Source organism: Tauraco erythrolophus, chromosome 2, assembly GCF_009769465.1.
Source record: "Tauraco erythrolophus isolate bTauEry1 chromosome 2, bTauEry1.pri, whole genome shotgun sequence".
NCBI classification, from domain to species: Eukaryota; Metazoa; Chordata; class Aves; order Musophagiformes; family Musophagidae; genus Tauraco; species Tauraco erythrolophus.
In genome coordinates this window covers 49,641,303-49,659,418 of record NC_141466.1, presented here as the reverse complement: position 1 = coordinate 49,659,418, position 18,116 = coordinate 49,641,303, and the positions used below count along the sequence as shown (strand labels likewise).

Here is an 18,116-nt window from a genome sequence, read left to right as displayed (position 1 = left end):
TGGGAGGTGCTTGTTCTTAGAAAGCCCTTCTCTTTGCTGGCTCTCTCCTTGCCTGGGTTGAACACCCCCAAGCCTCACATCCCTCACCGGACATATCGGCTGCATGGATAGGAGAGGGCACAGAATTCAGGGGCTATTCTATAAATTGCTCCAGAGGGGATTTTTTAATCCCAGTTTTCTTCATGCATTTTTAATCCTATAAATTTTATCTGTAGCTCTGTACGTGGAGTATTGTCATTGCGACAATCATTCTCGCATCTGGTTTATTTTCCTTCCCCCTGCTCAACTGCTGATAGAAGTAATAGGCAAGAACTAAAAGAAATTAAAGGCATATTTTTTCTGTTCACTCGGTGTGTTTGACAGCATTTTGTATCTATTCAGCCTCACTGTTTCCTCAGTGCAATCATTTGGCTTCTTCCCATTTGTGCAGGCTTAGCAGCAGCTGAAAGGAGGAAAACATCTTAAACCAAGAGGAATAACACTGTAATGTCGTAAAGATTGGCAGGCTAAGTAGCTGAATCTCATAGGGGTTCTCGATCTTATTGATTATATGGAGTCAATGGTATTTTTCTCATAAATATGTAATGTGTATACATCTCAATAGACTTAGTAAAAGCTTAAATTATACCTTACAATTAGACAATTAATTGCGCTATTGCTCTGAACTGCCATCTAAGCATTTATCTTCCCCATATTTTAACTGAAGTTGTGGCACCATTTCATTATTCCTTTAGCAGATCCATCTGAAGAGGTTCACATCCTGCCCACAGACACTTGTTCTTTCCCACTCCCTGCCCGAAGTGTGCCCAGTTGTGCTGACTTGGCTCTTTCTGTGGCCACACTCCAAACCACAGCTTTGATGAGACCGGCTTTTTCAAAACACGCAGAGACAAGCTAAATAGTTTTTTTTTTTCCTTCTTTTTTTTTTTTTTGTGCAAGTACATAGTTCCATTTTCTTTGAATGCACTGTTTCACAGTTCTGTTTTAAAGCACACCAGATATAACTTGTTGATTAGCACAACTTGGGGCTTTTGAGGTTGATACAGGAAAAGATCTGGAACTAGCAGCAAAACTAACTTCCAGCAAGAGCTTCTTAAATCAGATTCACAGCCAAAAGAGATATTAACAAGCTTGATAAGTTTACCTGATTTAAATGTTGAATTCCTAAAATAGATTGAATTATTAACAAATTAATAACCTCTTGTGAGGAGAGAAGTATCTGCAAGATTTTTGCAACCCGTTCCGATACAGTGTTTCTCTTTAATATTACTGAAGAACAGGATGGATTGGTTATCAGTGTAATTTCCATTCAAGCAGCACCTATAAATCAAACGAAGGATGAGAACTTCATGGAATTAAGCACTAAGTAAGACCTTGTTTATATAGCAAGAAGCAAAGGTGAACCCTGTCCTTAGCGTTCACAATGCAGCTGTCAAAACGGGTTCAGCAGGGTGATGAAACAGATAAAATCCAAATTTGGGATGGTGAGCTAACAATACCAGCAAACCTAGTTAGATATATTTTTTTATTATTTATTTAATATGTGGTAGAGAATTTGGATGGCATAGGATACTTTTCAGCAATAGCATGTGGTAACACTGTGCAGCCTTCTGGGTGTTCTTCTGGTTTCCTGCACGGGCTTCACGTGACGGCTGTTCCATGGCCCTGCTCTAAAATCCTATAGATTTTGGTGCAGTTCAGACCTTCATGGATCTTCATGGAAGACAATTTGCATGTTTCATACTACATTCATGTCAATATTAGCATTAGGTATTATAATGCAACATTGCCTTATAGAGAAAGCAGTAGTAGTAACAGTTTGGGTGCACTCTAGATGACTATGAGTATGTGCTTCCCCTTGGTTTTAGTAGGCTCTGGGATAAGCCCCTGTGGGAACAGGAAGATGCCTTCTAACATGGGAAACTCCCTTTCTCGGGACTGCTCACGTCATCTCAGCCTTTTATGCTTGGTCTCCCTTGAAGCTAGCTGTAGGACTACTCTGATAGATCCCTCATGTGCCTGTTGTGCGGTGAGTGCCTGCTTCATCTCATTCTCATGATTCCCAGATAGGACAAAGCTGTCTGGACACTAAGTGCTGCATATTAAACCCCTCAGTGTCTGATCTGAGCACAGGGATTTATGGATACGTCTGTGCTTCAGTAAGCAAGAACAGATATGTATTTATTATAATGTAATCTTGAGATTCACTTCTGATTTCTCTTGTTCTTCTAGTATCTCATGTCTCCTATACCTGGTCTCATACAGGAATACTGTTATGTGTGAGCAGTGACAGGCACTTGTTCGTATGCACACACACACACACACACTTTTAGTTAGAGAGGCAGAAGGAGCAGTGTGTGCCTCCTCCGAGATACTGCCAGATAGCACGGGCTACAAAGGCAGGGAGGATGCTAAAAACCGCCTGGTGCCTCCCCTCACTCAGCTCATCGCCCCGCTCTGTGGCTGCACACACAGTGCAATCAGCAAAGCGTGTCCAAGGCTGACCCCAGAGCTCTAGCGATGGACTCGAATTCTGGTCCTAACACTTTAAAATGAGGGTACCCAATCCTCAGATAAGCCCTTTCAGTAACCATTTACATTTTAAATAATTAAATCAGTAAAACGTAGATTTTGAACAAATAATCATTGTATAGTGATGAGATTCTGACGTTAATAAGACTGTTGATAAGTAAATTTAAAATTTCCATTCTTAACTTATACATGAATAATTAACAGTATCCCTCAGATTCTCACGCAGGGCTCCAGTTTAACCAGTTCATAGATACTTCAGTCTTCACTGTTTCATGCAATGACACTGTTTATTCTGATCTTCACAAGTCAGACCCCTGTAGGACCAATACGTGATTTTTCAGAAAAGTGACAAGACAGTCGTACTGGCTTTTTACTCGATTAATCCCTCTGATTCAGGTGTTTTTATTTCACTTATATGCTCATGCCATGAACAGCAGATAATAGAACAATAAATTACTTCTTGGATATTTGGGGAAAAAATTCTGGGATATATACATTGTTCCTGATAAAAAAGAGCAGGATGAGTTTGTCAGGCACTGTGATGGAAGGCAGAGATGTGACTGTGCTGAAAAAATTTTTGGTTGCTAACAAGTCACGCAGTTTCTTTGCATGTCATTCCTCTGTAAAGTAGGGATGATAATACTTTGCCAGGTAGAAGAAGGCTGTCTTCTTTGAGATAAAAGTGCAGGAGTTGCCCACTTGATATATTTGGGAAGCACTACCAACATAAATGGATAGAAATTACATCTGATGGTGTCCCTAAATGTTTCTGTCTATGCTGAGGAAAGGGAAATTATCCTCACAGAAGGGCAGACATTTCCATTGATTCTCTTTTGTCACTTTGCTGGGATTCTGAAGAAGTCCAGTGAAAGAGACTCTGCATGTAAAAATCAGTGAAGGCACCTAGGGAGCCTGGCCACTGGAGTGCTCACTTTCAAATCTCTTCTTTAACCATCTTTTCCATTTCCTTAGATTCAAAACCTAAAATTACAGCAATAGTCAAGCAAGGGCAGACTTAAAGACTTAATAAGGAATGCAGATTTGCATTAGCTTCCAAAAATGAAGGCTTTGAAATTGAAAATATATGGAAGACACTGCCACTGGTGAGATTTGGTTTAAGACTATCATAAAGAAGTACTTGGATGTGCAACTCTAACGATTCTACGCTCACTTGTATTTTAGTTTTGAAGCACTGAGAAAACCAGCTAGCCTGTGTGCCCTACTGCATTGTGCATGAGAATGAAAGGCGAGAAATCATATCCACAAGTAGCACAGAGACCTGGAAATCAACTCAAATATTTAAAATTGTATTTTGAAAGAGTATTGCTATAATGTTAATTTAATGGCACAATTTCTATTTTACTGATTTCAGTTCCAAATTCTATTAGCAGTTAGATATCGAGAAATCAACTGTTATAATCTTTTTCTTTAGCACTGCCAGTTTTCTGAATACAATATGAACATTTTTCCCCTGTCACCCAAGGGTGAAATAATATATTTTTTTGCTTTCTAGAATTTTCACTTGTGTTAAGTGGTCGTAATAAGTAAGTTTAACTGTCTGTCTTCAAATGGGTTACTTGGAAAATAAAAGAGGCTGCACTTGAATTTCCAGGTAGTAAGCCATTAAGAATCCTATTTGGGGTTAGTCAGTTGGTTATGAAAAAATGAGATTTCCATGGAATTGCAGGCTAGGGAACTGCATAGCTCCTGGGCACGTGCGTATGGCGTCTGTGGCCCTGCTCCAAGGGAATTCAGACAAAGCTGATGTGCTGGAACTTTTTTCAGGGACATCATTGAAATCTTTGAACAGATCAAACCAGTATTGGATATTGAATATTAGAGATTCCTCCAAACAAAACATTTTAAATCAATGTTTTCATACTTAAATTTAAGTGGTCTTATTCATGTAGCTGTGATGTGTCATGAACAGAAAAATAACAATTGAGAACAGGATTCCTAGCTACTGTTTCCCACACAGAAGGGAACACTGTGATTACTGTGCTAGCAGCTGTTCTCTTCAAACGAAGGACATCTTTACGAAGAAGTTGTATAGAATGTGAAAGGAATAAAATAAAGATATGCCCAAGTAAAGGGAAGTAGGGATTACCAAACATTCCCTAAAACTACAAAATCAATAGATTCAGACATCTGACTAGGAATTCTATAGGTTGGTTTCAAAATGGTGTTTGTGTGAATTTCAGTTGCTTTTTAGCAAAAGGTTGTAGATCCCCTCAGTCAAATCATTGGAGTATTTATTAATAGGCAAAATCTGATGTAAGAGTATCCTGATACTAATCTAGAAGACACAAACCTGGTTCTTTCCACTCAACACATTGCTGCCTAAAGCTACAGCCTTGGCCCTTGCTGACTTGTGAAAAGCATCTCATAGAAATCATATTCATGGGGTTAGACAGTGAACTAAAAAGCCAGGAGAATCTGTTAGCGATTCTTCATACCAAGTTAGACACTATATTAATGAGAATGCTCATGGAAAGTTGTAAAATACATGCTCTAAACCTCACTTTGTTTTCTTCCTACATTTTATGCATCGAAAGGGAGCTGGACAAATCAGAATTATAACAATCTTGCATCAGCTGGAGACTTTTTCTAGAGAGTTTTTTATAGCTTTCTTTTCTCTCTATTAAAACAAGAATAAAAGAAGAAGTGGTGTTGCACTGGTAATGGCAGCATTAAACGAAGAAAAGAGCCTAGTATATTGCAAGAATAAAAGATATTGGACAGATGTATTGTGATAATAAGATATGAGTAGCATACGCTGTTGAGGGAGGAAAAAAAGTAAGCTCTTTGCCCAAGAAGTAAGCATAAATCTAAACTGAGAGCTGAAAGATCCTTATTTTCAGGAAAGCAACATTGATTAATGTAGATTAATAAGAACATGTTTATATATCATCTTCTTGTAAAACCTGAGATCTGTTTTGGTGGAAGGGTTAGTAATTTAGCATTTATATAAAACAGATTATCTTCTGAATTGCTAAGGCATTAGTTTAAATTATTCCAAGTTTACATTGATGTAACTAAGGCTTAGTCTAGAGAGTTGATTTGATTTCCCTATGCGTTAGCTTGGACTAGATGGCTTATTCGCACAAAATGGCCCATTCCCCACCTACTCTACTCATGGTGTGCTTCTTTCACTTGCCACAGGGGTTAAACGTGCCTCTTCCCATACCAAAATCAGTTGTCTAGGCAGAATGTTGGAATCTGTTTCCCTACGCTGCTATCAAAACCTTGCTAGATAACCTCAAGCAGCGAAAGGCTTTCACTGTTTTCAGTCTGCAGAAATAACAAGGAGCAGTATATTTTCCACAGAGCTATTTAACAACTTTATGAAATATTGTTGTTATGAAAGACAGATAGACATTCATCTGTTAACCTCTTTTGTAATGCTTAGCTGTAATTACAAACCTCTACCATTGTGATGTAGTTTTGTGTTGATGACTTAAAGCAGTGCTTTTTATTTAATTAACAAAATATCTGTACTTATTTTCTAGAACAACATATATTTCTAATTTCAGTGCTTGTGGTGGGTTGATCTTGGCCAGCTGCCAGACACCTACCCAGCTACTCTCTCACTCCCCCTCCTCAGCAGGATGGGGTAGAAAATAACGTGAAGAAGCTTGTGGGATGAGATAAAGGCAGGGATGTCACCTACCAGTTGCCATCACGGGCAAAACAGACTCAATTTTGGAAAAATTCATTTAATTTATGGCAAATTAAAAATAGATTTGGATAGTGAGAAACAAAGACAAATGAAAACAACACCTTCCCCCTGGCCTCCTTCTTCTTTCCAGGCTCAACTTCACTCCTTTGTACCCGACTTCTCTGCCTCCCCCGCCCCAGGCAATGCAGAGGAATGGGGAATGGGGGTTGTGGTCACTCCATGACATCTCCTCTCTGCCACTCCTTCCTCCTCACACGTCTCCTCTGCCTATGCGGGTCCCTCCACAGGCTGCAAGTCCTTCAGGACTTGCTTCTGCGTGGAGTCTTCACAGGCTGCGGTGTGGATACCTGCTCCACTGTGGTCCTCTCCATGGGCCGCAGGGAAATCTCTGTTCTCTCTCCTCACAGAGGCCCCGTCTGCCTCACACCTGGGCACCTGCACCCGGTACAGTGGTTTTTTGGTTTAAAAATGTTTAAAATAAAAAGTTCTTAATACATCTGATTATCACAGTATGGAGCAGCAATTTAAAGAGCCTTAGGTAATAGGGAGGGTGTGTAGGTAATGATGTGCAGGCAAACCAAACAGAAAATTCAGCAAAGTAAGCTTTTTCTGCAGTTACATCCTGCCTTTTTCTCATGAGAGGGAAAGAGTGTAGGGCAGACCTGGATGAAAAATGAAACTCCGATCTGAAATTTCAAAGTTGTCCTGAATTTCTTCTGTTTAAAAAGTAGTCTATTTCATTCTGATGTCTTTGGAGATTTTGTTGCACTCATTTATATAAGTATCACAGAAAGTTTCCAGGTGAGGAAATCGAGTTTTTAGTGAAGTATTCCAAAATAGCTGTATTTCGATAACTTTCATAGTGTTTCATTTCATAAAAATGCTATTTTAAGTATTATTCTCTTGTAGTTTGGGTTTTTTTTAGAGAAAAATCCTCAAGTTTGACAGTGTGGATCAACTATTTCCAAAACATTTCAATATGAGGAAAACTTTATTTGTAGAAGCTATAAAATTCATGCCTTTTTTTTGTCCGTCTTTCATGTGGTCCAGACCATGAGAGGTTGTATGGCATCCAACGCGGAAGAAATCACAGCAAATGGGCATCAGAGCAGCCCATTGGCTCTGTGTCCTCACCTCCACCCACAAAGAGGGGATGAGAATCTTTCCTTAGTGCTGGAGAGGGGACCAGCCCTGATTGCTCATAGGGAACATCTTCCAGATTGAGGAGAAGTGCCTCACTGGCAGGCAGCTAGTCTGATTGCTTTTAGGGCACTGCACACCATCTTGTCGTCCAAGAGCTTCCCTTGAAGGGAGCACCAGGCAGCACATCTCCTTCACAAGCGGATGTTTAACCATGTCCTTGGGTGGGAGTTGCTTTGCAATGTATTAGTGTAGATTATCTTCCAGATCACTTTGCAACTTCGTAGCAATGCTGAGTTCCTTCCCATACTGCAGAAGCACACATATAAGAACAAAATGGTTCATGGCTTCTTCAACAGCAATGGCATAACTATGCAGTTGCATGTTTTTCAGATTTCTGCTGGCAGTGACACCTGTGTAAGTCCACAGAAGCCTACCTGTAGCCTTGTACAACCTACAAATACATGAGAATGAACGTTGTGCCTGTTTAAGCTATGATTTCTATGAAACTAAGCCCAAAGCAAATATCCAAGAAAACTGTATCATTCCAAAAGAACGTTAGACACCAAGAAAAAGTGTGATTGTGATATCTTGGGACTATCCTGATGACAATAATGTAGACAACACATGCAAGTGACATGTCTAGTCTGCACAGTTTGTAACGCAGCTAAGCTATCTGAATAGACTTACACTGGACATAATACAGTGTGCTCATCCTTTTTAGCAGAGAGATAGATATGCCTTCTAAAGAAGCCGTCACCATGCTATTCACGGTGATTCATTGTGCTGTGGCACTGAAATGCAAGGTGGAGACATGAAATGTATTGTGCCTATTTTCAGTTAATGCCTTTTCTTTGTGGGTGTCTTGATTTATCTATATAGCATTCTTTTCATTATTTCTACTAACTAGGTAGTCAGCATACAAATTCTTCTAAGAAATCTCTGATTTTGCTGTAGATCTGTCATGCAGTTTCAATGGGATTGACCACTGTTTCTTAGTGCAAGTTTTTATTCAATGTTTTTTTAATATATCCCTTTTCATCAAGCATAGCTCCATTATTTACTACAGTGAAGAGATAATAATGGGAAATACAAGAGAAGGAGATGTGCACTGTGGTGCGATGATGGCAGGAGATCAACATGTTAGGTTTGGAGAGCTGTAGTCCACACTAAAGGAACCTCTGCCTTGAGCAATTCAGCCTGTGGAATGGCAGTACAGATTTAGAGTAAAACACTTATTCATTTATTTATTTATTAATCTTATTCATCAGCTCTGGCTTCAGGCTTGGTCAAAAGCCTCAAATTACCATGGATTGCCTTTCATTTATTTGACTTAATCATATTCATTTAGCCGGAATGCTGCAAAAGAAGGAGGAAGATGTTAAGAAAAGTAACTCCTGAAGGTAGACTAATAGCTTGTGTACAGACAATTAAACTTACAAGGAGATGCACATGGTGCAGACTTACTCTTGCCAAAGTCTCACAAGCAGGCATTTCCAGATTCTGGACAAAAATGTTGCACCACACTGTGTCAATCTGTCTGTGTCTGAGGCTGACTGTCTCTTGGATGCATGGATATCCTTTAATAACAGGAGCTTTACTCAGGCAGAATTGCTACGCAACATATTGTGCATCACTGTGCCTTGCTCGAAGTGCTTAGGGCTAAATGCAGCTCTGGCAGGAAAATGAATGTGTCCCTTTTCTGCTTTATTTTATTTTAATTAAGGGAAGTAGTAAAGTTGTTCAAAGCAGCTTGCATTAAATATATGAAATGCAAAAACCCAAACAAACTCGCTTGAATATGCTCACAATCAATATGTGGTATGCCAAAGTGGTAAAATAACTAAAGGAAGACTATTACACTATGTTGTCCTGGATGGTTTTAAGAAGTATATTATAAAGATGTTTATATTTACAAAATCATCTTGCCTTCTAAGTACGATGCGCTACCTGCAAATTTTAGGCAAGCACATGAAGTTGGGAGGTTTATCTGAACCCACTGTGTGAGGTTCTTGATGTTGGCCCATTGCTGAGATTCTATATACATACATATATACGTGTATATATACATACATACATATTTACATATATGTATATGGACAAACTAATGTGAACCTGTAACACAATACAGCAGCCTGCCTCAGTCTTCATCCAAGCACACCTCTGAAGTAAGGAAAGATCATTATCCTTATTTTAAGAATTAAACAGAGGCTCTGTAACTTCACTTGTGTCCCTTAAGAAGCCTTTGGCAAAGCATGAAATTAAACCCATTATTCACCAGTCTCGCACTACAGCCATAACCACTGACCTGAATGATGGACACGCTGCAGTAGTCTTCAGTCTTTCATAAAAGCTATTCAGGATTTTTTCCCCACATCTGGTAACCGTGCGTGACAAAATTCTATGACAGCCGGCATGGCCAACGTGTTCTCTCCAGTAATTGTGCTAAAACTTCATATATCCTGTGCTGACTCAGACAGCCTTGGCAACCCAGATAACTTGAATCTCTGGAAAATTTGAGTCTGTGTGCATAGGAGGGGACAGAAGATCTGGCAGAGATCTTTGATCTCACTATTCCTAGAACTGAGATTAGTAAAATTCAGCTGTGATCCCTCTGCAATATGTCTAACAGCCCTTGGAGCAAACAACTTGTTAGGATCACTGATGTTTGCTACATAGTCCTGAACCATTTAGGTCTGGGGATAGATTTGCCTCTTAGCTGAACTCGTGAGAGTATATGGAAGGGTCTTTTCTGGTTGGTCCAGTGTGCAAATCATCTTCATACGTGCCTGTGAGTGCTTAATGACACATTAAGTCATTACTGGGAGCTCAATGTGTGTTACTAATGTCAAAATCATCCTGAAGTTCCATCACTGCACGATGCAGATATGTGCTTTTGATGCAATAGACCTAATATCAAAGAACACACCTATAGACTGTGATAGAATAAAGCATTTAGCTAGAGTGTTTGGACAGCCTCCTATAAAGTATCATACTTAGTAAAAATAAGTGTCAAGCATGCTTCACGGATAATAAAGACTTTATTGGGTAAGCTATAGCTAATTTTCTCCTGAGATATGTCGACACCATTCCATCTAATTTAATCTGGAATTGCAGTAATATATGATCATGATGTACACATCATCAACTGTGTATCAGGTGTTGTGGTGCACTCTTCCTTTCTGAGTGTTGTTTCTCAGTTTCTCTTGAGTCTGACTTTTTATTAATAAGTAGCACGACTGGTGAAAAATGTTAATCATTTTCCTTTCTCATTGCCTTTTGTGGGAAATGGGTAAGGGGTACAGGAAAAAGAAAAAGAAACTTCAAATCACTGTACCCTTTCCTCATTTTACATCAGTGTCTATAAGTAATCAGGAGGCATAAAGTTGTGATCACAGTGAAGGATGTGAAACTAGAATATTTGAGATCACACAGCCCTTTTGTCTTTTCCTTTAGATGTAACAAAGAAAAGTTTAAGAGATTCCCTAAAGGAAGAGCCCAGCGTTATCTCCTTCAGAAAAACATGCTTTTGTTGCTATCTCTTATTCCTTGAGTAAATTTTACTTGCAGGAGAAGTGGCCTTAGCATCAGTAAGACTGATTATGTTAGCAAGAATGGCATGTTAGCAATGGTATAGGTTGATATCAGTGATTATCCAAAGCCCAAAAGTCAATTACAGGGCCATTGCAATAGTCCTCATAGGAGCAAAAATAAATCCTAGGCTTGCATGAATCAATTTTAACTTTTTCTGGAGGCCCTATGCAGGCAGCAATGTATTTGTGATCCTGTCTGTGAAAGATAAGTGACTGTAAGAAAGTCCACTGCTTTCAGCTCTGGTGCACAGACTGGAGAACTTGTGGTGTAAATGAGTGTCTATCCATTCACACTTCTCTGAATTCTTGTTGTTTCACAAATGCTAAAAAGCACAGCTGGACACAAACGAGCCATAATCCCTCTTACTCCCATTTTTGTGTTTTGTATCAATTTTGGCAATTGACTCGAAGATGCCATGCTTTATTAATTAAAGGATTGTCTTTGTTCTTAGATGTATAATGATGCAAGTCTGCAGAGAGCTAGAGAATCAGTCTGCATCCTCTGGCAGAGCTCTAATGCCTGGATGAAGATCAGAACTGATAAAAAAGATGCATAATACTTAGTCTCCAGTAGGTCCACTGAATATTTTTACTGACATGGGTGCTCTGTGCAGAACTTGGTTATGTGTGACATGCACTCCCAAAAGCCCCAAAATAACTCTTTTCACTTTAACGTAAACCTTTTCTTTCCTTCCCACTCACTGATACATCATTTTAGAGCCCTTAATTCTTGTTTGCAGCTGGGAAGTCTCATGGTTTTCATCCATTTCCTTAATTCTCATCTTCCTGATTGAGGAGCCTTAAAGCAGCTAGTTGCTGTGGAAGGGTTAGACATCACCATGGTATCGTGGCATGCAATGCCACCAGGAAAAGGCCTGATTATTCTGAAGGACCTTTTCTCTCTTGGTGTCAGACATGCACTCTCTTAATGCAGCCCTCAGAGAGGCTCCTAAAACTGCAGTGACCCCCAGCCAGAAGTTAACAGCAGTTGTCAACTTTAGTTGGCTTGCATAGCACAAACAGGAATGTATCTACCTCGCCTGTACCCCAGGCGATGGAGGCAGCGTGACAGTCTTTCTGCTCTTTCGTGGAAATGGAGCAGAAGTGGCTTGATGGGGAAGCTGCTTACTGATGATTTCCCAGCATTTTTATTTCAGTAGAAAAGGAGAAGGAGTTATCTCCAGCACTGGGGAGCTCCACAGATAAGGTGTATCTTTAGGAGAGGAGCTGAGGGTGCTGAAGTCAGTTCAGCTGGCCGGCTGTCCTTGAGGCTGCGGTAGCCAGGTCTGGGCAGAAAATCAGGGAACAACAACCCAGCTTGTGAAGCTACCAGCTGGCACGGGTCTCTTGGTGACATATGAAAAAACTCTCTGCCTATAGCTTCAGGTCTGGCATCAGGAGATGAGCCTTTTTTAATCCATCCTGTGTGTGGGTTCAACGTCTTAAAAATAGTCACTGCAGCTGCACGCTGTGAGTCTCTGTTCATTTGAAGTAGGAGGGATGCTGAGGAGGTTTAGAGCGTAGTGTCTTATTGAAGCAACGTCTCCCTGCTGCCTTTAATTTTCCTGGGGACGCCTTTTGCACAGGCCAAGAGAGGGTTCTGCATATTGGTCTATATTCATATGAATGCAGAAGCACTGTGTCTAAAGCAAGTGTGAAAATGGTACCAAGAATTAACAGCACATTCAACAGAGCTTTCAATTATTCATTGAGAGCCTACTTATATTCCTCTTTGGCGTTATACTTAGACGTGTAACCATGCGTTTTCTACAGATTTTATGGATTAGAAAATCATAGGATTAGCCAGTTCGTAAATTAATCCTGATGCATGTTAAGTAACTCATCTAAAAAACGGATGCTTCCTATATGGGAAATGAATAATTAATTTTGTTTTCCCGGTTAAAAAAATCCCTCAGGTGCTCTTCTGTTTTCTGCTGAAGCTGAAATTTTTTAGTCCTCTGACAATGTCTTACACCCTCCAATATGTCTTGTTTCTATGGAGACACCAATGAACTGCAGTTTGCATTCTTCTGCATATCACAATACAAGGTTGCTTCAGAATTTTCCCAGTGCTTCACTCTCTTCTCTTTTAATTAGAAATTAATCAATAGGTTCGGTACTCTTGTCTCATACGCTCACATGTACATGCACAAAGACATATGATCCCTGTGACTATGAGCCAGCCCATAAACACAATGTACGCTTTCAAAGTTTTGTTTTAGAGAGCAGCACATTTTATCTTAAGGCTTATAAGACCATAATTCCGAGCTGTATTGGATTGGCAGGGTGGGAAGATGGTTATCTTGTATGCAGTAGGTGAGACGGGAAGATTTTATGATACTTCATGCTTTTTAATAATTGGAAGGACGTGGAATTTTGGTGTGGCCTTAAAGCAGATTGTTGAAATCCTTGACTGTTATTCTCTTAATATTATCTGAGTTATTGTTTGGCCTCATTTTCTGGCCCCCCTTGTAACTCTTGTGTGAAATTTCCCCGTTATCCCTCCCATCCCCAATGGTGAATTATTGCATGGCAGTTCTGTAGATCTAGTTCTCCACACCATATTCTTCCTCCGCTGAGTGTGCAAGGCTTCCTCTTCAGGACAGTGGAAAGTAAACACTTGTGTGGCAGTACATGTTTGCAATGAGCATAAGAAAGAAACTATGTAAATTATTATTATTTTTTAATTAAAAATGTGCTATGATGTAAACAATATTTTTAGTTATTAAAAATCAGTGAGACTGAATTGACATCAGACTGGAAGTTGTATGCTACTGTTAATGAGCCCTTTGAAGTCAATAACAAGCCTTTTCTTCCTGCAGGGTAGTCTGAATTATTTTTCCCCGGTTAAATTCAACAGGTAAAATAGCACCAGGCTATGCCAGTCCTCTGGGCTTTTTGTTATTGAGATAAATTTCCAGTGACAATTCAAAATAGCATTTGCAGAGGCCTCATAACTGATACATGTTTACGTAAACCACCTGGTGATGGCAACAGATTACATCTAATGCTCAGTTTATGTACTCATGTGCTGAGACGTATGCTGACCAACTTTTTTCTTATTTTTTTTTCTTTGTGCTATACAGCCATCTGCCTCCTTCTGTTGTCCCAAACGTTGACTGTGGTCTCCTTTAGACAAAGAGCATATTTTTGTCTTCCGTTTTCTTATGGACTTCTGAAGTTGAATTGTAGTTCTTAAATGCTACAGCAGTTAGTAATCCAATGATTACTACAATGATTGGCTAGTATTTCTAGCCCATATGTTTGTATATATGCTTATATGTCCATACATACAGATATATGTATATGTTTGCCTTTTGTTACCCTTTTTGTTGTCAAACAGAAGAGCAAAAAATACAATTAAGTCTTTTTTCATATGACATTTCAGAAAGAATGCTTTGTTTGAACTCTACGAACATTTATTGCACTCTCAATTTATTTTAACTGTTCAGTACTTCTGTTAATAGACAGAAAGCAAGGTTTAACCTCTAAATGGACCAGAGCATTACTGCTTTCTCAAGGATAATAATTGTAGCTATGCAAGCTAGCACATAATGGTTAAATATATCCTTGCTTTTGACAGAAGCTAGTGGAGTTGGAACAGAGATGAACATAGCTTATTAAATATAGCTCTTATGAAGACTGCTCTGTAATTACTGTGATTTTTCTTTGTATCATTATGATCGTATGCTGATGAAAACAATGAATTGTGTTCTTTCAAGAGGCCAAGAACTATTCAGCCATAGAAAGAAATCATATCTAGAGTAACAGCCCTGTTAGTTTTCTTTGAGTAGTCTATGCAAATAATACACTATAAAGGTTAAATAGGTCCTTTCACCAAAGCTTCTTCCACTGATAGGAGTTAAAAACTTACAGGAGAATGCTCCAAGGAGGACCAAGAACACTTCATTCCATGAAATCTCATACATATCCATGAGCAAATCTTTTGATACTCTTTTTTAACTGAGACTAGTTTTTAATGTATAAAAAGGGATCTGCTGAATTTTTTGCATGTCTGGAAGTATTTTCTGAGATGAAAACTTCAGAATGAAATGACCTATATACCCAAAATGTTATGAGTACAAAAATGCCCAGTTGTCCCTTTGCTATCAGCTCAGACACTCCACAGATTCAAAATAGATCTGGGGACCTGGATTCCAATATTTTCCATCTTTTCTAACCCGTTAGAGATTTCCACGCTTTTTGGCACTGAAAGGAGAATAGCAAGGGTGTGTTCTTGTGGTCTAGATTATTTTGTTTCTCCCCAGGTCTGTGTTGATATGACCGGGAAGGCCACAGACCCCGATACAGCTGCTCTGTGTCAGGAGTAGTGAACGTGAGCTTTTCAGCAAAGACCTTAGCCAGTGCTGAAGCCTATTGTTTTCAGGAGTGCCCTTGCTTGTGAAGCTTTCCCCCTTGTGTATTTACTAATAATTAATGTTTTAGAGGCCAGAATTTTGGCACTTCAAATTTTAGCTGCTAGTGTCTGCTTAGTAATGAAGCATAATAATTTCATTTTCCTATTTTTAGATTTCATGGGGCAATTTAGGTGCATAAAAACTGAGCGGTGTTAATTTCAGACTTTCAGTATGAAGCAAATGTGCTTGACAGCAATCAGCAAATTTGAGGACAAAGTTAGGGTTTAAGACTCGTTCATACTCACTATTGTGCTTGTAGAGCTGGAAGGAAGATAGGGACTGGCATGCCTGAGATCAGGGCTGGGTACGCTGCCTGTTCGAGCAACCACTCGACAACTCCTTCGGTGAACCAAGCCAGCTTTGTATTAAAGACATTAGTTTCGTTGCCTTGGCTACATGCACTGGAAGACTTATCTGAAGGCTCACATTCCTGATGGTTGTTACATACCTTCTCATTTCTAGCCTAATTTATTCTCAGTTTGTCTGTTTGCTGTTCGCCAGTAACTATTAGGTAAAACAGGTCTTTTCCTTCTCTGTGTTCATCTGTTTTTGATGTTGAAGAGAGAGGCACCTCTCGTGCTTCCCTTATTTATGCTGGAAATGTATTTGAAATTGTTTGTGTCTGTTGTACATTCATCTATAGTCACACTATGTGTGTCTATTTAAATAAATAATATTATCTTCTATTTAATATTATTTGTTTTTTATCATGTACCCTTCTGCAGAGCTTTTAAACAACTTAGTTGTTTTATCAGTTGCATGGAGATAATTCAAATATCTCAAATCTGTAAGGGTAAACTATGGTATGAAATAGTGAGTAAGAAGAGGTAAATAGAAAAGAGAACTGAAGTAAATACTTTAAAACCCATTCTAAAGCAAATCCAAACTTTCCTGTAGGTTTGATTTAAACAAGAACACATACATAAGCAATCAGGTTTTCTATGCCAAGGCTTCCCGAAAAGCTTTCTGCTAATGCCACAATTAAACATCAGTCAATTCTACAAATAATAACTTATTGAAACTAATTAAAAGGAATTATTTTGGCAAACAGACTTTTAGGCCTTGCTGCAGAAAACCTGGCTGATGACATGTTCTGGTTGTCTAGTGTACTACTATAATGATTGGTCTCTGTTTCAGCCTTATTTAACAGTTTCATTAATAGTATTAAAGAAAGCAAGTGAACAGCATGTTAATGAAGTCAGCAGATGATGTAAACAGCAGGAAACAGAAAATAGAAGATACTTAGAGATTAGAAACATAAGCAAGAGGAGTTATCAATGTATCATATTCAGATTGAGAAAAAAGAGGAGCTAATGCATCTGGGATAAATGACTTCAGAACTGATTTTATATGGCTAATACATATTAAGTTTACAGAAATATACACACTAAATTGCACTAAAATATTTTTTTTTCCTGGTTGAGAAAAATCTAGATTGTGGTCAAAGTAATATCTAAAACAGCAATACTGTCTTTGGAAGAATTTGTAGATAGAGTGTGTAAAAGAGCAGACAAGTAATTGCTGAGTGTTACACAAATAGGTGGATTGTAGGAGCAATTTTGCGGTTGTTCAAGCAACAACAAATAATAATAAGTGGTTAAGTAGAATGATTTAAGAGGAAAGGCTGAAATGTAATGACCAAGCAAAAAAGGAATGGAGAGGAAGACTGCTATAATGTGTGTGCCTGAAATATCTGTTAGCATTTAGAGAAATTATGACTTACTTAGCATTACCACAAATTTGATATCAGGAAAATGTTCTTTATTAGGTGAAAGCAACCTCTTACGATATTACTTCAAGAATTAAAAAATAAATACATACAGGCTGTAAAGCACAATTTAGTGTCAATTAATGGAAACCTAAAATAGGTTGTAGGCTGCCACTCACTGGCATATGGAAACACTGACTCTCTTCAACACCCCTCAGTGTGAATGCGCGTTGCAGAGTCCCTAAATTGTCAGATCTAACCTATTCTTTTTTTTTTTTTTCCCTTCCCCAACAATATCCAAATTATAGGAGAGGAGACTTCCCAAGTGCTCCATTCAGAAAGCCCAATCCCACACAAGCTCTAAAATATTTCCCCTTCCCCAGCGTGGTGACATGCACGCTGCAGGCAGACTGACAACCACCTCCTCCGGTTAGAACATATAATCATCAATACCCTTCTGAGCTCATTGAAAATGTGACTAACTCGAGCCTCAGCTCATACATTGTCAAATCCCACTTGGTGAGTCCTGTTCCTGTTCCAGCTGGAGATGGGCCCACGCTGGAATTTGGGAATCTAGTTTTCACATTCCGAAACTGAACAAAGAGACTCGGACTCATTTCTAGCTTTAGTCTCCTAAACTGCAGTCATGTCTGTAAGTAAAATGCTGAAACACTAGTTGTCTGGGAAAAATAAATGAGTGATGATTTTAAGAGAGATGCTGTGGCTTCTCAGTGCAGTAGCTTCCAGCTTTTTGGTGCTGTTCCCCAAAATGCTTCAACCATGGTGAGGAGCTCAATTCTCTAATTAAAAAAAAAAATTGTATCAAATATTTTTCAGCTTTACACTCTCAAATTAAAGCTTAAAAACCTCCAAGGAAGGAAAGGAGGCCAGATTGGAGGGGGAGGAGGTGAGAGGAAGGAAGCGGGTGGAGAAAACCACTATATACCCAAGATGCAAGGAAAGTTGAAAAGTAGAAGAAAAAATATATTAAATCAGTGTAAACTAAGAGGTAAGTTTAAGGCATTTTTTTTTACATTGAATGTGTG

The 18,116-nt window shown here is 39.0% G+C and overlaps 1 protein-coding gene across 4 annotated transcripts in view; it reads left to right on the top strand.

Moving 5' to 3' along the window:
* Positions 1–18,116, top strand: part of DLGAP2 (DLG associated protein 2) — a 388,943-nt gene that overhangs the window by 64,935 nt on the left and 305,892 nt on the right. For 2 of the 4 annotated variants that reach the window (XM_086608342.1, XM_086608341.1), the window contains exon 1: positions 17,914–18,079. The exons of the other annotated variants lie outside the window; for them this stretch is intronic. In XM_086608342.1, the coding sequence (XP_086464468.1) occupies positions 18,022–18,079 (58 nt within the window). In that variant the 5' untranslated portion in view covers positions 17,914–18,021. Of the gene's footprint in view, positions 1–17,913; positions 18,080–18,116 lie in introns of those variants that run through there. 4 annotated transcript variants of the gene reach the window in all.